At 40.6% G+C, this 27,839-nt stretch overlaps 1 protein-coding gene across 11 annotated transcripts in view; it reads right to left on the minus strand.

Moving 5' to 3' along the window:
• tenm4 (teneurin transmembrane protein 4) overlaps positions 1-27,839 on the minus strand; it is a 658,797-nt gene that overhangs the window by 284,838 nt on the left and 346,120 nt on the right. For all 11 annotated transcript variants that reach the window (XM_072577672.1, XM_072577680.1, XM_072577676.1 and 8 more), the window contains one exon: positions 25,593-25,802. In XM_072577672.1, coding sequence (XP_072433773.1) covers positions 25,593-25,802 — 210 coding nt within the window. The remainder of the gene's footprint in view (positions 1-25,592; positions 25,803-27,839) is intronic.

Here is a 27,839-nt window from a genome sequence, read left to right on the forward strand (position 1 = left end):
TATTAGAATACATAGCAGCAATCCAACAATGACTCTTGTGAGCCTGTGAAGTGGCCTGAGAACACTTCATAGAATCCCTACAGTGTGGAAACAGGCCATTCCGCAAATCGAGTCCACACTGACTCTCCAAGGAGCATCCTCTAGACCCACTATATTTCCCTACCTTATTCCTGTAACCCTGCATTTCCCATGGCTAATCTATCTAGCCTGCACATCCCTGGACACCATGGGCAATTTAGCAGGGCCAATTCACTTAACATCTTCAGACTGTGGGAGGAACGTCATGCAGCCACTGGGAGAATGTGCAAACTCCATACAGTCGCCTGAGGATGGAATCGAACCCAGTCTCTACCACTGGGAGGCAGCAGTGTAACCACTGAGCCACTGTGCCATCGTTGAAAATCTCTCAAATCAGTAATGAGAAACAGGCAGGCCTAAATCCTTCAGTCAGGAGATTACATGTCAATGCTTCTACTAATATCAGATGAATATTAAAAGCACAGTATAGTGCCCATGTAGAGCAGTGAAGAAGCTCAGGGAAATGCATTATCTGACCAAGATTTAGAGTTGGCAAAAAAGCAAAGGCAGTGTCATGTCAACATGATAAAGCAGTATCACCCAAGAGGGTGCCCCACAGTTAATGGTTTCTCCCAATGCCACCAATTAGACGATTAGAAAAAGGTACAGGGGTAGGCTATTTGACCTCTTAATCCTGCTCCACCATTCAGTGGGATCACGGCTGATCTGACATTCTTTATGTTCACGTTACTGTCTTTCCCCGGTAACCCTTGATTCCCCTAATTCCTCAAGAATCCATCTCAGAACATATAGCAAAAAATTGTGTTCCCACAGGTCTTTGTAGCAAGGAGACACAATTCTCTGAGAGAAGAAATTCCACTGCAGCTGAGTCTTAAATTGGTGCCCCCTTATTCTGGTTCCAGACTCTTCCATGGGGAGAAATATCCTATCAGCTTTTACCCTTTCAATCCCCTTAAGAATCTTATATGTTTCATTGAGATCACTTCGCATTCTTTTAATCTCCAGTGAGAGGAGTCCTAGTCTATTCAGCCTTTGCTCATAAGACAATTTGTCCATTCTAAGGATCATTCTAGTGAACCCTCTTTGAACTTCGTCCAATGCAATGCTACCTTTTCTTAAATAAGGCATCTGAAACTGCTCACGGTACTCCAGATGCGCTCTCACCAGCACCATGTACAGTTGCAGTCAGATTTCCCTTCTCTAATACTCCAAACCCTTTGAAATAAGGGCCAACATTCCATTAGGCATTCCGTGTTTCATGCACAGTTAAGTCCCCCCAAATTCCCTTTGTATTGAGGCGTTCTGCCATTTTTCTCAGGTTAAATAATACTCTTTTTTTTTGTTTTCCCTTCCAAAATGAACAGCTTCACAGTTTCTCACATTATACCGCATTCGCCAACTTTTTGCCACTTACTTAACCTATCGATATCTCTCTGTAAACTGTTTGTATCCCTTTCATAACCTGCCGCCCCACCTATTTTTGTGTTGGCTGCAGATTTGGCTACAGTACACTTGCTTCTTCCAGAGGACAAGATGAGAAGTAGGGATGCCTTGGAGGGAGACAGGTGAGATTCACATTGGACCCTCTGCCACAAGCTAACTAGAACAGAAATAGCAGGAAACCTAGACTTTTATGCACTTACCCAGCTGCAGAACAGCAGGCAGACTTAACAACATTACTCACTGCATTAAAGGGCTTGTGCAGAGACACTCCAGGTTCCACCACTTTGACTCTACATGATCTAGATGTGGGAAAAGCCCCTCCCATATCACAACATCCTTATCTGCTCAATTCAGTTTAGGTGGCCCAGATCTGGAAAGTGGTTGACTGTATGCTGGAGCTCCAGCTAATAGTAGTAGCAGCAATAGCTGGAACTCCCCAGCCGTGCTTGTGCCCAAGCCAGATGGCAACACAAGACTCTGCACTCATCAACGCAAAGTTAATGCAGTGACCTGAGTTGGTGTCTACCTTATAGTCTGGCTGAAAGATTGCACAGCAAAACGGAGTAAAACCAGCCTACATTATCAAGATAGATTCACACATTTGTACAAGCAAATTACCTTGATTGCTTGTGGGAAGGAAATATCCACTTTCACAATTCCCACTGTGTTATACATAGAATCACTACAGTATGGAAACAGGTTATTTGGCCTATCGAGTCCAAATTGACCCTTCAAAGAGCATCCTACCCAGACGCACATCCCTACCCTATCTCTGTAATCCTCTCTTTCTCATGGCTAATCCACCTAGCCTGCACATCCCTGGATACTACGGGTAATTTGGCATGGCCAATCCACCTAGCTACACATCTTTGGGAACTGGAGCACCTGGAAGAAACCAATGCAGACACACAGAGAATGTGAGACTCCACACAGATAATTGCCCAAGGACGGAAAGAAACCCAGGTCTCTGGCGCTGTGAGGCAGCAGTGCTAAGCATTGAGCCACCATGTCATCCTGAATATATCAGTCAAGTCATGCATTTTTAACTCCAAATGTCCCAGCCACCTTTCAAAAACCAATGAACCAGATAGTGGCAGGTTTACCTAATGTGCAGTGTGGCTAGACATCTTCTTAGTGTACTGCGACACTTGAGAACCACTCTTTGAGCATCTCTAGAAAATACAATCAGCTGCCTAGTGATTAATCTTGCAAAGACCAAGATTGCTAAGGCATAAGTGACCAATCTATGACACATAGCACGTCAAGGAAGGTACTTCCCAGGGTTACAAAAGTATAAGCAGTAACATAGCTCTCCATTCCCACACTAAAATAAAAGGAAACCACCAGGCTTTTGGGATGTTTGGTTTCAACCAAATGTTCTTTCCAAACTTCAGCACTGCAGTTGCTCAGCAGACTGACCTACCAAAAGCAAAGGTAGAAAGAGAGACAGCATTTGAAAAGTTGGAACTCATTTTAATAGTGGCTCTGTGCTAGTAGCTCCAAACTTAAAGCAATCCTTTACAATAGCTACTGATGTGAAAGTTATTAGGTGTGAATTGTTCTGCTTCAGGAAGTAGAATAGAGAGACCTATTGCATATTGCCCCCCCCAAGAAAACTAAACAAGCATTCAAGACTGTTCTCCACAGTAGAGAAGGAAACTTTTAGTTTACTACTGACTCTCAAATGCTGAGAGATACATGTCCAAAATGGGTACACAGAAACCACAATGACCACAATCCATTAATTTTGTTGAGAAGTTTAAGACCCAAAATGCTAACTTATTCCATTAGAGCATGCTCGTTCAATCATACCATTTAGAAATTACCCACAAAATGCTGGGAAATCAATTGTGATTGCAGATGCTCTGTTCAGAACCAAAACTTGGTTAGAACCAAAAAGATAAAAATGACCAAGGCTGGAGAAATGAATGTGTGTGTGAGTCAGATTTAGAGTCAAATACATTAGGGACATTTAAGTGACTCTTGGATAGACACATGGAAGATAGTACAAAGAACGGTATGTAGCTGAGTCTGACCTTAAAGTAGGATAAAAGGCTGACACAACATTGAAGACCAAAGGGCTTGTACTGTGCTGTACTGTTCTATATGTGCCTTTTGTTTAATGTTTATTATTTTTGTTTTCTTTTGTAATGAAATGTAGACTGAATCTCATTTCATTCATTGTACTTAAGACATGTCATAGCCACAGGTTTTAACCTTGGTTCCCTCATGAAGAAATCTAGATTTTAATTCCAAATTGTCTCTTTTTTTAAAAGATAAAGTGAATGTAAATTAGAGGGCTGTCTGGAGAGAAAGACCCTCCAACTAATGAAATGTCAAGGAAGCTACATAGAAATGGATTAAAAATGTGATAAATGCACGACAAACTGAACTGTAATCCCTGTAAATTATCACTGATTGTGAAGCAGATGGGAGAAAAGACAAGTACCTAGGTGAGTAATGTATTTTAAGTAGGCTTCTTTAAAGAGTAAAGGTAAAAACAATGACTGCAGATGCTGAAAATCAAGTACTGGATTAGTAGTGCTGGAAGAGCACAGCAGTTCAGGCAGCATCCAACGAGCAGCGAAATCAACGTTTCGGGCAAAAGCCCTTCATCAGGAATAAAGGCAGTGAGCCTGAAGCATGGAGAGATAAGCTAGAGGAGGGTGGGGGTGGGGAGAGAGTAGCATAGAGTACAATGGGTGAGTGGGGGAGGAGATGAAGGTGATAGGTCAAGGAGGAGAGGGTGGAGTGGATAGGTGGAAAAGAAGATAGGCAGGTCGGACAAGTCAAGGAGGCAGTAACTGAGCTGGAAGTTTGAAACTAGGATGAGGTGGGGGAAGGGGAAATGAGGAAGCTGTTGAAGTCCACATTGATGCCCTGGGGTTGAAGTGTTCCGAGGCGGAAGATGAGGCATTCTTCCTCCAGGCGTCTGGTGGTGAGGGAGCGGCGGTGAAGGAGGCCCAGGACCTCCATGTCCTCAGCAGAGTGGGAGGGGGAGTTGAAATGTTGGGCCACGGGGCGGTTTGGTTGATTGGTGCGGGTGTCTCGGAGATGTTCCCTAAAGCGCTCTGCTAGGAGGCGCCCAGTCTCCCCAATGTAGAGGAGACCGCATCGGGAGCAACGGATACAATAAATGATATTGGTGGATGTGCAGGTGAAACTTTGATGGATGTGGAAGGGTCCTTTAAAGAGTACACTAGAACAGGAGTCGAAAGCCATTTCAACCTGATCTGTATGAGCTAGTAGAAGGAGGTAAACTAGCATACAAGTTTGGGTTCAAGTGCTAGTTTGCTACTGAAGGCCACAGTTGAAGAACCACTCACTGGTTCCCGTTGTGTTGCAGGTAAATATCTCTCTCACTAGATGCCAGGTCAAATAGAAACTGAACAAAACATTTTCAACTAACCTAAAAACCAAAACCACTCCCTACTCCCTACTCTTCATGTGGGATAGATTGTCTTGTATATATTTTAACACCTATCTTCTCATTTCTAAAGGGTGTGTATTTGTGTCGTATTATTATTTCTTCTTGCATTTAGTAACTAATGTCCAAAGAGGTGCAGGTTAGATGAATTGGCTGTGCTAAATTGCCCACAGTGTTAGGTACATTAGTCAGAGGGAAATGGGTCTGGGTGGATTACTCTTCGGAGGGTCGGTGTGGACTTGTTGGGCTGAAGGGCCGGTTTTCACACTGTAGGGAATCTAATCTAAAAAATCTAACCTAATGAACTCACTTTTTTGTTAACTCAAGAAAGCCTGGTTAAATTGACTTCTTTAAATCATAAGTGCATTGGTTCTGGGAGCAAGGTATTCAGAAGGCAGAGGATGCTTCGTTGATTAACCTTGTTGCAACCAACTGAAGAGATACTGTCAAATGAAGGGATGCCAGTTCATCCTGCCTCAACCAGGTGCTTGCCAATTAGGCTATTCTATCTAGAACCATAAGAACTTAGTGACCCTTGCTCAGACTCTAGTTAGAAAGTGGTCCTTCTAGACCCTTGTTGTGGAACAATAATGTCTCTCCTCTATCCATCCATAGAGTAAATGTTTTCAGTGCACTATCCATCTGTCTCTGTATTTCCCGAGCATTCTATTTTAGGATTTCTCATTTCAGCAACCTTTTATTAAAATTTTCCTTCTGCCTTTTGAAAAAAAGTAATCTGCTTGTATCAAAACCTGCTGTTTGGATTTGAATAAAACCAGGCACTGCTACAAACACCTCAGATTTCTTGCTCAAATCGAGTGCTGGATCTGGTGAAACGTTGAGTAAGAATGGAAAGCATCAAGTCCCTTGGTCATTTTGAACTTGGATGTGTAGAAAATGGCAACAATGCTTTTCAGTCATAGGGAACAGAGAAAAGCTTAAGGGACAAAAAAGGCAGAATGTAGGTCAGTACCTTACTGTCTCCATTTCATGCAACTGGGATGTACAATATGTTTTTGTACAGCAAGGGAGGGGAGAATTCAGTTCATTTGTGGAGGACCCTAATTCTCAAAAGAATATCAGAAATGACATAAATGTGTTTTGTACCACATTTTGAGCTCAAACTAGATAGCTGATTTGCATAAAAAGGGAAAAGTGATGTGAGTAATCATTCCCAGTAGATAATCTTATGTCACAAAATTGTAATTGAGCCAGATTGCCAAGAGAAAATATTCAGATTAACAGACACCTATGAGTTTTTTTAACAGCAAAGCACTTGTGCAACATGAGCAGTCAGGACTTTTCTTATTCACTGTCTAGGTCAGCATTTATTGCCCATCCCTAATTACCCTGAGGGAATCAACCACATGACTGTGGATCTGGAGTTGCTTTTAGGGGAGACCAGGTAAGAACGGCAGTATGCTTCCCATAGGACATTAAGTGAAGCAGATGGATTTTTACCCAATAATTGACAATGGTTTCATGTTCATCATTAGACTCAATTCCAGATTTATGTTGAATTTAAATTCCACCATCTGCTGATGTGGGATTTGAACTCAGATCCCCAGAACAATACCTGGGACTCTGGATTAACAGCCCAGTGATAATACCACTAGCCTCCCCTAATCTGAATGGAGAATCTAAAACAATTTGGAATATGGATTGCAGTTACTTTAGTCAATTCCAAAGGAGTTAACCTTGCCCAGTATTTGACCAAACATATATTTCGTGTTAAATAGAAAAGAAACAACATTTTGATAAAGTCAAAGAATAATCAGTTAGTTCGGACTTAGTAGGTGCACACCCTCCAAATCAAAATGTTATGGATTCAAATTCCATTCCAAAGACCTAAGCGCATAATCCAGGCTAACACTTCAGTATGATACTATGGGCGTGCGACACCATTGAAGGCACCAGCTTTCAGAAAAGATAGCGAATTTTTTCTCAGGTTTATATAAAATATGCATCATACTTATTTTTAAAAACAACTATTGCCCATTTATTGTGGACAAAAATTAACCTTCAGTCAACATCATGAACACAATTAACTGATTGTGACATCATCACTGTTTGTAGGACATTGAGTGCAAATTTATTGTTGTGTTTCCAACAGAAACTGCACCTTAGAAGATATACTTAATTGGCTTTAAACTGCTGCGTTACTTTTAGTTAATGGAGGGTTTTGCATAAATATACATTTATTTTTTTCTTCTAACAATCAAAAGAAATTACATTAGAATAGAAAACTGCCCAAAAGTAAGAGTGAAATCATCTAGAGACAATTTGGCTGCAAAGTGATGTGAAGTATTCACTTTATACCACGAACGAGATCTGGGTCACTATTAGTTATCGAGAGTTAAATTATGAATTGAGAAAGTTGGGTTTGAAGTTGGTGGGATTTTATTTTAAGATGTCAGGAAAATACAGAGCTGGGGTTTTTTTTCCAGGGCAGGAAACAGGAATTTGGATTGTTTCTGGATTCTGAACCGCTCCGCTAGGCAAAACAGTTATTGACAAGGGAGATTCATGGGGCACATCCTTAATGGGCATAGAAATAGGATCCATAGGGAAGGAAATCTGCTATCTTTACCTGGTTTGGTCTACATGGGATTCCAGACCTACAGCATTTTGGTTGACTCTTAACTTCCCTCTGGGCAATTAGGGATGAGTAATAAACACTGGCCTAGGCAGTGATGCTAATATCTTGTGAATGAACATAAGGGTGGCAGGCTGACTTTCGAAGCTTTGCAACAACGTGCCACGGGATAATAATTAATCAAGAGGGCACATCAACATAGAGTTATCCTCTCATCAACCTTTTTAGAAATGTAAAGTAAAAAAAAGAAAAAAACCCTGCAGACAGGACACTAGTACTCTTGTGGTGATAGGGAGGGTGGCAAGAGCAAATGGGGAGGGGTACAATGGTTTGGGGTGAAGAATCCCTTGACAGGGTGGTCTTTGGTTATACCTACAGACAGTCAGTCAGTCAGAGAGATCCTATAGGACATCCTAGAGCACTAGCCTATTGGAATCATAGAACCATAGAGGTCCGTAGCACAGAGAAAGATCCTTTGGACCATCGGGTCTGAGCCAGTCGAAGACAGCCACCTATGTATTCTAATCCCATTTTCCAGCTTACAGCCTTGTATGCCTTGGCTTTACATCTAAATACAACTTAAATGTTGACACTTTCTGCCTCTTCCACTCTTACAGGCAATGAGTTGATACAGTTAAACTGCCCTGTCACACTTGAAAACTGGAAAATCCACGTTGACCTCCTTTAAGTGTTGCTACTAGGCTGTTAACGAATTTAATTAGTTCCCCACCCAATAAGGTCACCATGCCAGGCCTTAAACCTGCTTTGGCCAAAATGGTAACCACCAGTATCCAGCACCATCTGCCTCATCTGTGTTCTGTCCCTATTCTCACCTCTGCAGGATGTGAAGTATTTGTACTTTAATGTTGTATACAAATACAAAGATAAATGTTAATTGGCAGAGAAAACAGTTAGCAACATTAATAAACATTGACCTTCTCTTGATGGTGGTGTAAGGACCCAGAGCAACTTTGCCACAGAGCTGCTCTTCACGGAGTATAACAACAGCACAGCAGGGGTGGAGTTAAAACAAAGGAAAGGGAAAAAACAAGTTAGTAGATTAATAGGACTAGGTGGGTAAAATGGATCAATTCTTCTATAATATGAGTAAAACTAAAATCTGGTATAACTCTGAATATGTGTGGTAGTACTGAGTCTTAACATATAATAAAAAAAGTTCAAGCCGGAAAACAATTCTTTTTCTTGCCATTAGCACCGCTGCCTCACAGCACCAGGGACCTAGGTTCGATTCCAGCCCTGGGCGACTGTCTATGTGGAGTTTGCACGTTCGCCAGTGTCTGTGTGGGTTTCCTCTGGGTGCTCCAGTTTTGTCCCACAGTCCAAACATGTGCAGGTCAGGTGAAGTGGCCATTCTAAATTGCCCATAGTGTTAGGTGCATTGGTTAGAGGGAGGTGGGTCACTCTTCGGAGGGTCGGTGTGGGCTTGTTGGGCCGAAGGGCCTGTTTCCACACTGTAGAGAATCTAATCTAATCTACTCCCTGACTAGTCTGCCACATGACACAAACTCTCAGACGTGGGCATACAACCATGCAATGAAAGAGCTACACAGACTCTGACACACCCCACCACTTCACGCGTATTGTTAGCTTCAAGAATTTCCAGATCCAATATTTAAAATTCCTTTGACATCATAGAGTCATAGAGATGTACAGCACGGAAATAGGCCCTTTGGTCCAGCTCATCCATGCTGACCAGATATCCTAAATTAATCTAGTCCCCATTTGCCAGCACTTGGCCCATATTTCTCTAAACCCCTCCTCATTCATATACTTATCCAGATGCCTTTTAAATATTGTAATTATACCAACCTCCATCACTTCCTCTGGCAACTCATTTCATACATGCACCACCTTCTATGTGAAAAAGTTGCCTCGGAGGTCCCTTTTAAATTTTTCCCCTCTCACCTTTAACCTATGCCCTCTAGTTCTGGACTCCCCCACCCCAGGGACAAAACCTGGTCTATTCACCCTATCCATGACCCTCATTATAAACCTCTATAAGGTCACCACTCAGCCTCCAATACTTCAGTGAAAATAGCCCCAGCCTCTTCAGCCTCTCCCTATAGATCAAATCCTCCAACCCTGGTAATATCCTTGCAAATCTTTTCTGAACACTTTCAAGTTTCACAGCATCCTTCCTATAGCAGGGAGACCAGAATTGCACACAATATTCCATAAGTGGACGAACCTGTAGAGCTCCAATATGATCTCCCAACTTCTATACTCAATGCTCTGACCAACAAAGGCTAACATACCAAATGCCTTCTTCACTATCCTATCTACCTGCAACTCCACTTTCAAGAAACTATGAACCTGCAATCCAGAGTTGCTTTGTTCAACAACGCACCCCAGGACCTTATCATTAAAGTCTTAAATCTTGCCTTGATTTGCCTTTCCAAAATGTATCTGCCACTCATTGGTTCATTGGCCCACCTGATCAAGATCTCATTGTAATCTGACGTAACCTTCTTCACTATCCAGTACACCTCCAATTTTGGTGTCATCTGCAAACTTACGAACAATAGGTCTTATGTTCACATCCAAATCATTTATATAAATGACAAAAAGCAGTGGATCCAGCAGTCAATCTTGTGGCACACCACTGGTCATAGGCCTCCAGTCTGAAAAGAGCAACCCTCCACCACCATTTCTAACTTTGAGCCAGTTCTGAATCCAAATGGCTAGTTCTCCCTGTATTCCATGTGATCTAACCTTACTAACCAGTCTACCATGAGGAACCTTATCAAACGCCTTACTGAAGTCCATATAGATCATGTCCACTGCTCTGCCCTCAACCCTCTTTGGCACTTCTTCAAAAAACTCACTCAAGTTTGTGAGACATGATTTCCCATGCACAAATCTACGTTGACTATCTCTAATCAGTCCTTGCCTTGCCAAACACATGCAAATCCTGTCCCTCAGGATTCCCTCCAACAACTTGCTTACCACCGACGTCAGGCTCACCAGTCCATAGTTCCCTGGCTTGTCCTTACCACCTTTCTGAAATAGTAGCACCACGATAGCCAACCTCCAGTCTTCGAGCACTTCATCTGTGACTATCAATGATACAAATATCTCAGCAAGGGGATCAACAGTTACTTCCCGAGCTTCCCACAGAATTCTAGGGTACACCTAATCAGGTCCTGGGGATTCATCCACGTTTACATATTTTAAGACATCTAGCACCTCCTCCTCTGTAATACGGACATTTTTCAAGATGTCACCATCTATTTCACCACCTTCTATATCTTCCATGTCTTTTTTCACAGTAAACACTGATGCAAAATACTTGTTTAAAATCTCCTCCATCTCCTGTAGCTCCATACAAAGGCTGCCTTGCTGATCTTTGAGGGGCCCTATTCTCTCCCTAGTTACTCTTTTGTCCTTAATGTGTTGATAAAATCCCTTTGGATTCTTCTTAACCTTATGTTCCAATGCTATCTAATGTCCCCTTTTGGCCCGCCTGATATCCCAGTTAAGGATATTTCTACTGCCTTTATACTCTGAGGATTGACTCAATCTCTCCTGTCTATACCTGACATATGTTTCCTTTTTTTTTAACCAAACCCTCAATTTCTTTAGTCATCCAGCATTCCCTACACCTATCAGCCTTGCCTTTCATCCTAATAGGAGCATACTGTCCCTGGACTCTCTCTTACTTTTGAAGACTTCCCATTTTCCAGCTGTCTCTTTACCTGTGAACATCTGCTACCATTCAACTTCTGAAACTTCCTCCAATTTTGAGGAGATTAGATTACTTAGATTAGATTACTTACAGTGTGGAAACAGGCCCTTCGGCCCAACAAGTCCACACCGCCCCGCCGAAGCGTACCCACCCATACCCCTACATCTACATCTATATCGACCCCTTACCTAACACTACGGGCAATTTAGCATGACCAATTCACCTGACCTGCACATCTTTGGACTGTGGGAGGAAACCGGAGCACCCGGAGGAAACCCACGCAGACACGGGGAGAACGTGCAAACTCCACACAGTCAGTCGCCTGAGGCGGGAACTTCACCTTTTATATCCAGTCTATTCTTTTCCATCACTATTCTAAAACTAATAGAATTATGGTCGCTGGCCCCAAAGTACTTCCCCACTGACATCTCAATCACCTGACCTGCCTTATTTCCCAAAAGTAGGTCAAGTTTTGCAACTTCTCTTGTAGGTACAGTTACTAGTGGTGCACCACAAGGATCTGTTTTGAGGCCACTGCTGTTTGTCACTTTTATAAATGACCTGGATGAGGGCGTAGAAGGATAGGTTAGTAAATTTGCGGATAACACTAAGGTCGGTGGAATTGTGGATAGTGTCAACAGATGTTGCAAGGCTACAAAGGGACATAGATAAGCTGCAGAGCTGGCAAATAGAGTTTAATGTAGAAAAGCGTGTGGTGATTCACTTTGGAAGGAGCAACAGAAATACAGCACTGTGCTAATGGTAAGATTTTTAGTACTGTAGATGAGCAGAGAGATCTTTGTGCCCATGTACATAGATCCTTGATAGTTGCCACCCAAGTTGATAGGATTATTAAGAATGCATAGAGTGTGTTAGCTTTTATTGGTAGAGGGATTGAGTTTTGGAGTCACGAGGTCATGTTGCAGCTGTACAAACCTCTGGTGCAGCAGTACTTGGAATACTGTGTACAGCACTGCTGCCTCACAGCGCCAGAGACCAGGGTTCAATTCCTGCCTCAGGCGACTGATTGTGTGGAGTTTGTACATTCTCCTTGTGTCTGCGTGGTTTCTTCCAGGTGCTCCGGTTTCCTCCCACAGTCCAAAGATGTGCGAGTCAGGTGAATTGGCCATGCTAAATTGCCCGTAGTGTTAGGTTAGGGGTATGGGTGGGTTGCGCTTCGGCGGGTCGGTGTGGACTTGTTGGGCCGAAGGGCCTGTTTCCACACTGTAAGTAATCTAATCTAAAAAAAATTGGAAGGATGTGAAAGCTTTGGAAAGGGTTCAGAAGAGATTTACGAGGATTTTGCCTGGTATGGAGGGAAGATCTTATGAGGAAAGGCTGAGGAACTTGAGGCTGTTTTCATTAGAGAGAAGAAGGTTGAGAGGTGACTTAATTGAGACAGCTAAGCTAATCAGAAGTTCAGAAAGGATGGACAGTGAGAGCCTTTTTCCTCAGATGGTGATGGCTAGCACGAGGGGACATAGATATAGGACAGATGTCAGAAGTAGTTTCTTTACTCAGTGAGTAGCAGGTACATGGAAAGCACTGCCTGCAACAATAGTTGACTCACCAACTTTAGGGGCATTTAAATGATCGTTGGATAGACATATGGATGAAAATGGAATAGTGTAGGATAGATAGGCTTTAGATGGGCCCGTACTGCACTGTAATGTTTATGTTCTATCCACATACTGAATCAGAAAATTTTCTTGTACACACTTAATTTCCTCTCCATCTATATGGCTGTCCTAGTCTATGTTTGGAAATTTAATTCCCCTACCATTACCACTCTATTATTCTCACAGATAACGGAGATCTCCTTACAAATTTGCTTCTCAATTTCCTGCTGACAATTGGGGGGGGGGGGGTGGCTATAGTACAATCCCAAAAAAAGGTGATCATCACTTTCTCATTCCCTGGACGTATTTCCAGGAATATCCTCCCCAAGTGCAACAGTAATGCCATCCCTTACCAAAAATGCCACTTCCTCTCCTCTCTTGACTCCCTTCCTATCCTTCCTGCAGCATTTGTATCCTGGAACATTAAGCTACCATCCCTGAGCCACGTCTCTGCAATCACTATAATATCCCAGTCCCATGTTCCTAACCATGCCCTGAGTTCATCTGCCTTCCCTGTTATCCCTCTTGCATTGAAATAAATGCAGTTTAATTCATCAGTCCTACCTCATTTACTGCTTTGTCCCTGCTTGCCCTGATTATTAGACTTGCTCCTTTTCCGAACTGCATCAGTCTCAGACTGATCTCTTTCCTCACTATCTCTCTGGGTAGCAACTTATTAATTTAAATCCTCCCAAGCAGCTCTAACAAATCTCCCTGCCAGTATATTAGTCCCATTCCAATTTGGGTGCAATCCACGCTTTTCGTACATGTCACTTCTACCCCAAAGAGATTCCAATGATCCGAAAATGTGAACCTTCTCCCCTCCACCAGCTTCGTTACTTTTAATCAAGAGACAGAACTCAATAAATCATATAACCAAAAAGAACCCACTCTATTCACTATTGCAGATTTACAAAAGAAAAAGCAAGGTTACTCTTAAATACCGTTCATGTACCTGCTCCCTAATTGGGAGCTCCGCCTCAGGAGGTTCCTCCAATGTCACCTGTGATTTTTACTGTTTGTTCATTTTTCTTAGACATACTCTGAAGTCCATAAATAGTTGAACTCAAACAGTAAAATCAGTGTCGATTTCTTTCTCTGTCTCTCTCACTGTCTCTGACTTTGTGTCTCTTCCTCCTTTTTAAAGTGCCATTGTTTTGATCTTCATTTCCCCAAAGTTCCAAAACAATGCAACAGTTTATAAAACAGTAATTGCTGCTCCTGGAATTCAAGAAAATCAACTCCAACACCTAAAATACGTCAAAAAAAAAGGAGCAGTTCTTCCAGCCATAATTTTTTCCCATCCTCCATCTTGGATTGCCCAGAATCCTGCCATTCAAATTACATCTACAAACATATCCTGGATATTTTTGGATAATTTGAGTGATAGCACAAGATGTAGCAAGCTTTAGGATTAAAAGTGTTAAGTTAAGTTACTTGACCTATTGTAGCATATTTCAATGGAGACTATACTCACCTGTTTGCTGTTGTCATGTGACCTATGCCATTTAAAATACTCACTACATGCAGCCATCTTACAAACAGTTCAATAAAACACAGTGCGTGCAAGCAAGCCATAGCACAGGCATGTGAAGTTAAATTCTGAATGCAAATGTACTGTTTAAGGATTCATAAGGTGTGCTAAATCAACTTTAGAGTTCTCATTAGAAGGAACTGATACTTTGTTAAATGCAGCAACAATGATCATTGTGTTGTAAAATTTAGGATGATGGTGGAGAATGATACTTTACAATCCAGAATGAGGAAAGTTAATTAGCTGCAAGCAGACTTCAATACAGCAAGAACAGACAGGTGTAGGATTGACTGGGATGAGAGGATGCTGGGAAAACAGTAACTGAACAATTGGCTACTATCAAAGAGGAAATAGTTGAGGTATATTCCTCAGGTATGAAAAGGTAGGACAAGCAAATCCAGAGCTCTCTGGATTACAGAGGAGACAAAAATTAAGAAAGAAGTGTGCTTATGACAGGTGTCAGGTAGAAAGTAAAACAGAGAACCATGAGGAAGATCAAAGGTTTGGAGGTGAAATAGAAATAAGAGGAACTGTTCCCTTTTGTAAAAGCAACAAAAGTGAAACAGCATAGAGTTAAAGATTTGCAAAAGAAGCAAGGGTAATAGGAGAAAAACATTTTCACTCAGAGGATTGTTGGTATGGAATACACTGCCTGGAAGTGTGGAAGAGGTTCAACTGAAACATTCCAGAGGGCATTGGATAATTATTTGGGTGAAGCTTACATCCAATGGTATAGGAAAGAAGTCACGAGATTGGCACTAGGTAATAATGCTTGCTTGAAAAGCTTGTTCAGATGCACTCGGTCAAATAGTCTCATTGCATTCCAAAACAATTCTGTGAATTTCAGTGGCTAACAAAACTGTTTTTGAGTTTCACTAGAGATGGGGAGAACTCAGACTTTGTTAAATGGAGAGTAGTGAAAACAAGCATTGTAGTCCTAGCATTCCTCAAGCACTGCTATTAAAAGTGCATCCAAATGATGAAATATAAATGGTATACTGAACATAAGATGTCAGGATATTAACCAAAAAGAAAAATACATTTCAATGCAAACATTATTTTTCATTTACACCTCAGGAAATAAACTACTTTAAAATATGAGACTTATTTATCCAGTTGGTTAGCTGATTAATATCATTACAGTTGATAAATCAGCAATTCATAAACTCAATGTTACAGCTTCACTTTGAAAGATTTCCCAAAAGCCTCGTTTCTTTGTCATCGAATCAAGTCTCTAAGCAGAGAGAAGGTGGAAGCTGCAATCAACCAAGTTCAGCATCAAGCTGGTAATTACTGAGTATGTTGAAGTACTGTGATCAGAACCTGTCAGGGAAAAGCCTGGAGGAATCTACAATGACTTCCCAAAAGTTTAATTGAACAGCTGTGCATTGTGTCTAATTGATTTTCCCCCTCTCAAAAAAAACAGGTTAACATGAGGTAAAGAGAGATAACATGCTTTAAGTGAATTAAGAACCATCAGTCGGAAATCCCTGGACAATAGGCTGAATACTAAATTAAATGCCCCATTTGCTGGGTTATGAATAAATGCGAACATCCGCATTTGTTATGTAAATATATTGTGGTAACCACAAAAGGAATTAGAAAATGAATTGTTTATTTTTAAACTTTTGGCTTTTTGGCCTCCACCATAAGCTATTTGCCGCATTGATTCTCAGAATTGTCGGTTGTGGATGTTCAGTGGTGGCTTCCAAAGAAAGACTCCCGAATACATTGTGCATCCAGTAGAAATTTCCTTGTAAACAGAAAATTCTGGTCAAAGGTACATTTCTACCTTTGTTCAGTCATCACTCGCTTCATAACTTTGTGGGAGGGTATTCCTTTCTTTCTATTGAAGGACAATGATTCCAAAGCATTCTTCTGGTATTCATCAAACGGGATATCATTCTCCATCTGGAGATAGGTAAAAGTGAATGTATGCATGAGGAAGATTGCCACCATTAATCCTTCTATCCTACTGTGGCTGAGGTGCTACTGAAGAGGTGTTGTTTATGTTAGAAAGTGTTTGTTTTCAGTTTTTTTTACTGGTGTGAATGAGGAAGAATTAAGATAAGAACATAATCTTAAAACATGAGTTTTTCATTTTGTTTGATAGTTATTTCTGAGGAAATTATAGCAAAGGTTGTGTACCTTAAATTCAGCTATCACAAAACCAGTGGTGGCAAAAGACCATACATTTTTGTAATCTTCTCTGCATCAATGTTAATTCTGTAAAATTTTAAATAAAAACTTACCTGAACAATACATCGTCATAGAATTTTACACCATAAAAACAGGCCCTTCAGCCCAACGCATCCATGCTTTTCACAATTAAACTAGTCTAATTTGCCTGTGTTTGGTCCATATTCCTCCATGCCTATCTAAGTGTTTCTGACATGATGAAATTGTCGTCCCTTTCACAAGAAGCCTGCCAGCTTCAGTATGAAAAAATTGTCCCTATGAACCCTTTCGTATCTCTCCCCTTTCAGCTTAAACCTATGCCTTCTAGTTTTAGACATCCTATCATGGGGATAAGCTGTTGGCTATCTACCATGTCAATGCCTCTTATGATTTTATAGACCTTTTTTAGGTCACCCCTCAGTCTCCTATCCTCCATGGAAAGAATTCCCACCCCATCAAACTTCTCTTTAAAACTCAAAACGTCCACTCCAGGTAGCATTCTAGTAAATCTTTTCTGCATTCTTTCTAGTTTCACAATATTCTTTCTATAAGTAGGGTGACCAGAAGTGCAGGCAGTACTCCAGATGTGGCCTCACCAATATTTGTACAGCTGCAATGAGACATCCCAACTCCAATACTGAATGCTCTTTGGGCATGCATTGACTTGTTTTGGCTCAAGACTAGTTACCAGCTTCAATCTTTTGCATGTCACTCTATCCCACACTACAAAACCTCACCCAACTCGGACTGGCCAGAACTGCACATGGTCTGAAATCCTGAAATATTCAGGACTTGCAGCTTACAGTGCTCAATTTCAAGGAACAGACAGATATTTTAAAACCACCTTCCACAATCATATGTCAAAGAGTAAAGTTATGTCACTCATTATTCCCAAAGTTTCAGAGTAATTTGAATATCAGAGCAAAATGTTTGTCCCATTACTAACATCAGTGGGTTGCCCATCCTATGGATCTCTAATTTTTAAAAGGGAACAAGTCCTTTCTTGTCTTCCCTAGCAGGTCCTACTTTTAAATGGCAACTCATGTCTCTTGGATTAACTGTTGTTTGATGATTACATTCAGAGGCACAAATACAGTTCAGCACTGAAAATACATAATTGGTGATAAGTCTATGAAAGTACAATACTTATTCCAGAAAGTACATCATGGTGTATACCAAGAAATGCTGACATTTTGGAGTTACTTGGAATTGAATCAGAAGAGAGTTAATGGAGTAAGATCAGAGAAGCACAGTAAAAAGCCAATGGTCCCATTGTGTTTCTGCCAGATCTTGCAAAGAGCTATTTGTTTAGACCTTCTGTCACGTTTCATCACCTTTGCTCATCAAATGTTCCTTTCCAAGTATATGTAGAATTCACTCTTGAAAGATCTTGAAATCTATTTCACTGCCCTTTCAGCATGACATTTCAACTCCATTTGCATTGAGACTTTTTTATTTGCTGTTAGTGTTTCTAGTAAAATTCTAATCCTCACATTCAAATAGCACCATGCATATAGCAAATAGCACACTATCTCTGTAATTGTTTCCATCCCCCTATCCACCAAAATATCTGCTTTCATCTAATTTTGACAACTTCAGCATCCCTGATTTTAATTCACCTACTTCAGTTAGTTGTATCTTCATTGCTCTCATCCCTAAGTTCTGGAATTCACTGCCCAAACCTCTCTGCCTCTCTCTTCTCCAATAAGTCTGCTTTGTTAAAAAAAAAATCATTGCATATAGTTGTCATGTCTAGGCCTGGTTTTATTGCCCAACATTAATTGTCCTCGAGAAGATAATGGGGGGGGGGGGGGGGGAGCCCATGTTCCTGGACAACTGTTTGCAAGGGATTATCAGGATTTTTATCAAGCTACACTGAAGAATGGTAACACATTACCAAATTAGGAAGGCATGTTGCTTGGAGGGGAACCTTCAGGTAATAGTGCTTCTCTGTATCTGTTTTTCTTGTCCCTGGAACAGTATAATCACAGTACAGACCCTTTGGCCCTTGATGTTGCGCCCACCTTTTATCCTACTCTAAGATCAAACTAACTTACATACCCTTCATTTTATTCTCATCCATGTGCCTACCCAAGAGTTGCTTAAATGTCCCTAATGGCTCTGACTCTACTACCACCGCTGGCAGTACATTCCATGCACCCACCACTCTCTGTGTAAAGAACTGACACTGACATCTCCCCTAAACCCTCTTACAGTCACCTTAAAATTATGCCCCCTAGTGATAGCCATTTCCACCCTGCTGAAACACATCTGGTTATTCACTCTACCTATGCCTTTCAATATCTTGTATACCTCTATCAAGACACCTCTCATCCTTCTTCACTCCAGTAAGAAAAGCCCGAGTTCCTTCAACCTTTCTTCATAAGACATGCCCTCCAGTCCAAGCAGCGACCTGGAAAATCTCCTCTGCACCCTCTCTAAAGCATCCATACCCTTCCTATAATGAGGTGACCAGAACTGAATACAATATTCCATGTATGGTCTAAACAGGGCTCTATAGAGCTGCAGCATAACCTCATGGCTCTTAAACTCAATCTCCCTGCTAATGAAAGCCAACACACCATAAGCATTCTTAACAACCCTATCAACTTTGGGTGGCAACTTTGAGGCATCTATGGACATGGACCCCAAGATCGCTTTGTTCCTCCATGATTTGGAGGAGCTGGTGTTGGACTGGGGTGGACAAAGTTAAAAATCACACAACACCTGGACACTGGCAAAATAATTTAGACATGTCCAGTGGCTGATACTGGTGAGGTTCAAGTGAAGCCTGGCTGGAAGGACTGATGCCCCATTGGTGGCAGATGTGTTCCCAGAATCTGTGTTCATGGAATATACCTATGCCTCCTTTCTCCACCCTGATACATATTTATAGAAGTAAAGAGAGATGTTTTGAAGGTAATGGTAAAACCTAATGTTGAAGTGGCTTTAAGCTTCACCCAACCGGATGATGTCACACAGCCCTTAGATGGAAAATCAAGTAAAGGGAGATACACATGCCATCTTCAGCTCCCAATAATTGTAATTATGCCTAGTTAATGTAATGTTGTTATCATGCAATAAACCACATCTTGTTTGGTAACACAAGCGCCTTTTGTATTCTTAAGAATCAGCATTGGCCTGTCTTCAATGACCAATAATGAAAGATGTGGAATCAGAGTGGGCCTGGGAGACAGCACACCATGTCTGCTTTGAATCTTCCATCAGTGGTGGGTCCCGCAGAAGCTGGGTTGTGTCAACACCTGCCAAAACGATACTTCAATTTAAATTTCGAAGCTTAAATTTCGAATTTGAATTTTGTTTCGAATGACCCTTAGGATCTGTCGATTCTAATTGTGTTTTGTTTCATTATTCTATTATTAAAATAATAAAACTACCCCAACAGTAAGCTACCAGTTGTTGATATCTATAGCCCATAACAACACCTTTCAATTGAATTAACACAGAAGCATCCCAACTTTCACAGATGAAAAAATAATTTCTGAACTTCCAAGGGGCTTCCAGCTATGTTCAAGGCCTGAGCTGACTTGGTTTTGCAAACTCTTCCAAACTCACTGACATTTTCATTTTGTCTGATTCCATTACCTGTGCAATGGCGCTTGTAGTGTCAGTTGGCGGACATGACATGTTGTGACCCACTGTCTTTCTCATGCCAGATTGACAGCTAGCAACGGAAATGGCTTGTGCAGGACCTGTCCATTTCCAATTAACTTCCACCTGCCCCAGCACCCCCCAATCCTCAAACCCACCACACAATCTGACCCAATATCTCAGGAGATGTTAAAGGTGGTCTCTGTTGTATAAGTTGCTCCTATTGTTAGTGGAGTTTAAATAACCCCTTCTGTGCTTTTCTAACCCTCCATTTTAACTGGTGCTGAACTTGATTGTTAAAAATGAAAAGAATTTAAACTTCTAATATCCTGATCGGTCCATTTTTTGAACAAAAATGGTATCCACAAAAAAAAAGCTGTGGGTCAAACATTTTTCATTTTTTTGCTTTGTCATGGAAGAATCTCGGATTTTGTTCCTGTAGATTCACAAGGAAATGACAAAATGGTGCATATGCTCCAACTTAAAGCATTACACCATGCTTCCAAACAGAAGATAACTGTTTTGCAAATTACTTTTAAATGAAAATGGTGGCCCTGCAATTTTAACATCTTCTGTTCTTCCATTCTTTTAGTGATTTTATTTGAGGACCATCTTTACGTGTAGTTTTTGACAACAGTGTCAAGGCAAAATTCCCAGAGGATGATGTAAGTGAAGAGTGACTTTAAGCTATGATTTATACCCTTTCACACAGTATCTGGGTTCAAGTCTGGTCCAACCTAAAATGATGTTAATGTGATTAGCATGAGCCTTTCTCTTAGATCAACAATGGTCAGATGAACAGAAAATGACTTTTAATGATAATTTGATCAGATGTAGCTCTTAAAAAGTGCCTCATGGAGATTACTTCTTTAAATGTCAAACTTCAAAATTTAGCTGGGCTTGACACAGTTCAATAAACAAGAAGAAAATAATCTGCTAACATAGTAAATTACATTATAAGGCAAAAGGGAAACTTGAACACATCACAAAATCAATAAAATGATGCATGAAGCCACAATATCACTCGACCAGTGTCTAGTCAATGTGCCGCCCAGACAATTTGAAACATAACAAAACAGTTAGATTTTCCAAAGAGGAATCAATTGAACACCCTCTTCAGTAATGGGTTTAAGACTTTCAATGGATGTTTTGTTCTGCATTCAATTAAATTTTTCACATTTATTTAACAGCAGGGTACTAATTGTTCAAAATATTTGTCCTCAAATAGTTCATTTAAAAGGTCATAACTCACAATGAGTTATTCAATATCAACAGTTACATTTCTATTATCCTACCGAGAAAGGATATCTAAAACCATTGAGCCAACATCAATAAAATCTATTGGTGAGACAACATGAACAGTCTCAGACACCTCTGATATGAGAGTAAGATTGAAAATACTGCTGACTGCATCAAGGACATTTGAATGGCTTTAACACCTGCAGTGACAGAATTTAATGTTATAGTGAGGTAGTTGGGATAAACGCAGGGAGGATGAGGGTGCATGGAGAACTTGGTATGACAGTAAAGGTGTTCCTCAAATAAAATCACGAAAAGAATGGAAGAACAGAAGATGTTAAAATTGCAGGGTCACCATTTTCATTTAAAAGTAATTTGCAAAACAGTTATCTTCTGTTTGGAAGCATGATGTAATGCTTTAAGTTGGAGCATACCCACCATTTTGTCATTTCCTTGTAAATCTACAGGAACAAAATCCGAGATTCTTCCCTGACAAAGCAAAAAAATGAAAAATGTTTGATCCACAGCTTTTTCTTGTGGATACAGTTTTTGTTCAAAAAAATGGACTGATCAGGATGTTAGAAGTTAAATTCTTTTCACTTTTAACGATCAAGTTCAGCACATTTAAAATGGAGGGTTAGAAAAGCACAGAAGGGGTTGTTTAAACTCCACTAACAATAGTAGTAACTTACATAAACGGACCACCTTTAGCATATCATGAGATATTGGGTCAGATTGTTTCCTTCTGACGTGTGGTGGGTTTGAGGGTTGGGGGCCCAGGTATGGGGTCAAAGGTGTGGGGTAAATCAATGATGTGGAAGCATGAAGAGAGTGTGAGTGGTGTAAGGGTGGGTGTGTGAGAATTTGAGGAGGCATGTGTCACAGATGAGCATTTGTGGGATTAAGGTGTACAAAGGTATAGCAATTTGAGGGAATTGGGAGGCTGAAGCAAAACTGTAAGGTGGACAAGGGTCAACAAAGATATGGGGAAGAAAGCGTGTGCGATCTTTTCAAGAACATGTCTTGACAGTTGTGTTGACTGGGTGGCGGGGCAAGGGTGTATGGAGGCAAAAAGTTGGGTAATGAAGCAAGGGCATGAGGCAGATAAGAGGTGTAAAGATGGTTTTTAAAAATTCATGCATAGGATATGGCCATCACTGGCTAGGCCAGCATTTATTGCCCATCCCTAATTGCCCAGAGGGCAGTAAAGAGTTAACTACATTGCTGTGAGTCAGTCACAGGTAAGCAAGACCAGATATGGATGGCAAGTTCCCTCCCTAAAGCACATGAGTGAAGAAGATGATTTTTCCAACAATCAACTATGGATTCATGGTCATCCAGATTTTTATCAAATTCAAATTCCACCATCTGCCTGGATCCCAGAACATCACAAGGATCTCTAGATTAACAGTCCAGCGATAATGCCACTAGGGCATTGCCTCCCCATGGTCAAAGCAGCCTAAGGTGGGAATCAAGGGTGGGGGATCAATGGTGTGGAGACAAGGGCTTGGTGAAGGAAGTGGGAAGAATTACACTGGAGGGATACAGACACATGGAGGTTGAAGGTATCAAGGGCCTGGGGACGGGGGTTGGGGAGGATGGAGGAAGATGGTCAAGGGTGTGTGCATGTAATGGCGCATGACAGATTCAGTGTGGGTTAGGCAAGTTGAGGAATTATACAAGACAATGGGAAATATGAAATTGTGGCATCTTAAATGTGTGAGGGTTTAAGGGCGTGGGATAGGAACAAGGTGCAAGGGGATGTTGGATGGGGGCATATGCGTTAGGGTACAAAGGTTAAGGTGGGCGACTCCCTAAATAACTCCTCCTTTAGATATCCATTTACTTTTAAACAATATATTTGAGGTTATGGCATGCTTGTAATATCACTGGATCAGTAATCCAGAGGCATAGGCTCATTTAAATCCCACCATGTGGCAGCTTGTGCAACTTTAATTCAAATCATAAACCTGGAATTAAAAGCTAGTGTCAATAATGTTGACTATGAGAACATTGCTAATTGTCATAAAAACCCATTTGGCTCACTAATGTCCTTTAGGGAAGGAAACCTGTCATCCTTAACTGAATGTGACTCGATACACACACGTTGATTCTGAAATGACTCAGAATTGGTCTAGCAAGCCAGTGTGTGACAGAAATTAGGGATGGGCAACAAAAGCTGGTCTTGCCAAAGTCACCCATTGTCACATGAAGGAACAGAAAGCCCTTTGGCTTAAAATGCAAATATTCAGGTTTAAATGCAACTATCAAGCAAACTATTCTACTTTGTTGGCAAATTTCTTCCTGTCTTTGCTATTAAAGTTTTTTCCTCCCCAACGAAAAGTTTGCCTTGTGTGGTCAACCATTTGATGGATGCCAGTTGTTCCCCAGTGATTTAACAAAAGGGTTATTGTTTGTGTGTGAGTGTTAGGGTGATGAGGAGAGCCACCTTATCAAATTTGATCCTGTCAGCAGTTATAAACATTGCGAGAGCAATGAAGAGTTGGAATCTCTCTGCACAGGCAGAAATGCTGCGACCATTTACAGTAAACTAGACAGGTTTAGCAGACCAAGCAAAGAACTAAGTAATGTGGCTTTATTTTGCACAAGATCCATGATATTGTCTTGTCCTTTGCTATAGCGGCCATTGCTATCATTCAGTCTTGCAGAATAATATAATTTAAAATGATACTGTGCACAGCAAATGTCAATTATTTACTGCAAGTGCAACCACTCCAGAGACTTTAGGCTGATATTTCAGTACAGTATAGAGGAAGAGCTGCATTGACATGAAACCTCAAAATAAAAGGAGCTTTTGCTCACTGACTTGGCTGGTACTTATCTCCCATCATTAAAAAAATACTCATTTAGCACTATTAGTGGGATCTTGCCATATGCAGGAGGTAGAGGAGTGCAGGAGAATCTGAACAACAGCAATCCAGGCTGGATTTGTTGAGCAAGGCTGTTACCATGCTGTGCAAAGCCTGAACAACCTCAAGTTCTAATCTATCCTACAGTTTAACACTAACAACCTGTTTCATTCCAGTCAGCATCAAGGCACTGTAACCTTTCTGGCTGGTCATTCATGCTGAACTGCATGGAACACAGACTTGGCATGCAGTTCAACTGCGTTGTGGCTTTTTAAAATAAATCTCAGATTCACTATTTTCACCAACTATCTTCTTTCACCTGTGGAAAATTATTCCTTCACTGCTGAATAAATTTACTCAAGCCTTTTTTTTAAAAATCATCTTGAAGTATTGCTTAAACCTCAACAGCACCCCACTTCCACCCGCCATCATCTGTTTCAGGACTCTGTAATCCAACTCCATTCCTGCACAAGTCCAACACACCCCTCAGCTCTTTATTTAGCAACTGTACATTCCTGCATTCAGTAAATTGTTTTCATGATGCTCAACTTAACATCGTTACAGTTTTATCCAATCCTTTTTAAGGGATATTTTAAAACCCATGTGCATGCCCCACTTTTGCAATTCAATAAATCAGTTCTTTGCCCTTCAAAGCCCCCTAAGGCCCCTCTCTTCAAAAGGTGGTTTCAGTATCCCCTTCATTTCCTTACTTCCTGAATGAATCACCCTATCATCTATCTCCCTTTACCTTTTTTTAAAAAATGCTCCTAGGCCCCTTTTACATGGAAAATACAAAGTGAATGCGAATTGTTATTTTTGAAATACATCAGAAATTACATTCCATTTTCAAACTGCAGTTCAATTCCTTTCAGCAACAAGACATCAATTGGTCAGTTATTACATATGGATTGCAGGTATTGTGGGCAGCTTGTCTTTTTGAGTAAAACAGCAACTTTTGATACAGTAACTGTTTGATATTACGGGCCCTATCGTTTTCAGATGGAGCAAAAGATGTTCAGATCGTAAGTAGCAAAATGAGTGACAACTAGAATTAAGCAGGTTTAAAAATTACACAAATACTAAAATTAAGTAAAGGGACAAATTTAATGTAAGTAATAAATTCACTCTAATTTTCAAACATTAGGTGCAACTGCTTAATAATAAAATAAAATGGGAGTAATTGATTAGTTAGTATTATACTAAAATAATCTATGGTTAATGCTGCATTTTATGTAAAGTTTATTAATAAACATGATTCAGATTGATCAGAAATCAAAGTAGAAGCGAGATCACTAGAACAAAGAAGCAGAATAAAGTCAACTAACTTACCACTTGTGGGGACATACAGATTTCCAGAGCCAGTTTTAACCAAGAAAGAATTGGGAACAAACTCCTCATCTGAATCAGAGTCTTGGTTTGGCTGGGTCATGTTGTTGCTGAGGAACCCTCGCTGGTTCTCGTTGACTTCAGAAGGAGGGGGATGGGAGAGGTACTGCTCCACTGGGGTTGATGAAGTAGAAGAGCAAGGCAGGGGAGGACCTGAAAACAACAAAACAAAACAAAAGTTAAGAACTTCAAAAAAAGTTGGCAATAGATAGCATCATTTAAAAGATCTTAATTCCATGAGTAAAAATATTATTAAACAACAGCAGATGTAATGTTTTGTTTCAAAATTCAAGGAAAATTAAAAACCTATTAGAAATGTCTCCTTTAATCGATTAATTTGTCATATTTCTTTATGTTGCCAACAGAAATACTTTCGCACAATAGTGATTCATGTTGCTGATAAAAAAAATCACAAATTTATTTTAATTTTATCAGTTTGATTATAGTTCTGTGTCTGAACATTTAGTACCATGGAAAACAATTTCTCAATTTAAAAAAAAAGTACATTAATACTCAACATGACAGATAACAGAATCAGATGTGTCTATAAGTCTTCATGAGAATCTTTAGAATTACTCTCAACCACACACTGGACAACTCCCATTTTCAATGCTGAGCTGCTTAAATTGATTTCTCAAGCTCTCATTTTGATGAGTACCTTATTGCTCTGGTTTAAGAAATGGATTACATACTTTCCATAAGCAAAATACTGACCTCCAGTTTGGAATCAAAGCTTAGCAATTCAAGAAAGTCAGAAAGTATGGGCTTTTAGCATGAAAGTTTTAGATTTAAAAATGTTATACACTATTTAATAGCCAGATGACCTGTTCCCAGGTCTTTGTCACTCCTGCTCTGTAAAATGATCATCTTAAAACAACAGAGAGATTGTGAACTCACCTGTTAACAAATCAGCATCTAACTATTTCATCACACAATAACTGGTGCAACAGAATAAATTCTCCAAGGTTGCACTTTAGTGCAGACCCTTGCAACATTGAAGAGGCTGCAATTTTGAGTAATGTGAGCTGGCACGGTGTGTAACTGATCTGCAGACTTTAAAAGTGTAGATCGCAACGCCAGAAACAACACAACATTATTTACTGATATATTCACAGTTCTCATTTACATTGAGAAATTATTTAAAGGAAATCTCTTACTGGAATTCCTTACTCATAGAGCCCCCACATAAGGCCATCTGGCCCATCAAGTCCACAGTGACCCCCTGAAGAGCATCCCTTTCCCATGGCCAATCCACTTAACTTGATCATAGAATCCCTAGGATGTGGAAGCAGGCCATTCAGCCTAACGTGTTCACACCGAACCTTTGAAGAACATTCCACCCAGACACACCTTCCTGCTGTATCCCTGCATTCACTATGGCCAACACATCTATCCTGCACATCCCCAAAACAATTCAGTATAGCCAATCCACCTAACCTGCACATCTTTGGACTGTGGGAGGGAACTAGAACATCCAGAGGACACACACATGAACATGGGAAGAATGTGCAAACTCCACACAGACAATTGCCTTGGGATAGAATCAAACCTGGGTCCCTGGTGCGGAGAGGCAGCAATGCCAACCACTGAGCCAGCATGCCACCTTTAGATAAGGTGCTTTCCATTTTGACCTGCATATCTATTTAAAAATGAATACATTGAGGATCCTGAGGTCTGGCCCTGCACTTGTATGACATTTATCTTCCTTTAAGTTGGTTATTGCATGAAAATATGTCTGTGCCTTCGAAACATTTGTGAAGCACTCTGCATCATGTTTTAAATACTTTTGCTCTACCACCATTTGCATTCGTTATTTGTAGTTGCTGCTGCAGTAAAACAGCGACATGAAAAATGTCAATCATAGAACAGGAGGCCCCATTCAGCTTGTCATACATGTGGTAGCTCTCTGCAAGGGCAACTCAGTTAGTCTCACTCTCCTGCCTCTTCCCCATGACCATTACAAATCTTTCTCTTCAGATACTTATCCAATTTCTCAACGAAACATACAATTGAACAGGTCTTTGCCACATGCTTAAAGCTGTACAAGTCTTAATCACTCGCTGTGTGAAAAGGATTTTCTTCACATCACCCACTGTTACTTCTTTTGTCTTTCACCATCAATTGGTGTTTTCTGGGTCTTGACCCTGGAGCAAGTGGGAACTGATCCTCTTTAGCAATTCTGTCCAAATT

Source organism: Chiloscyllium punctatum, chromosome 9 (genome assembly GCF_047496795.1).
Source record: "Chiloscyllium punctatum isolate Juve2018m chromosome 9, sChiPun1.3, whole genome shotgun sequence".
In the NCBI taxonomy this organism is placed as follows: Eukaryota; Metazoa; Chordata; class Chondrichthyes; order Orectolobiformes; family Hemiscylliidae; genus Chiloscyllium; species Chiloscyllium punctatum.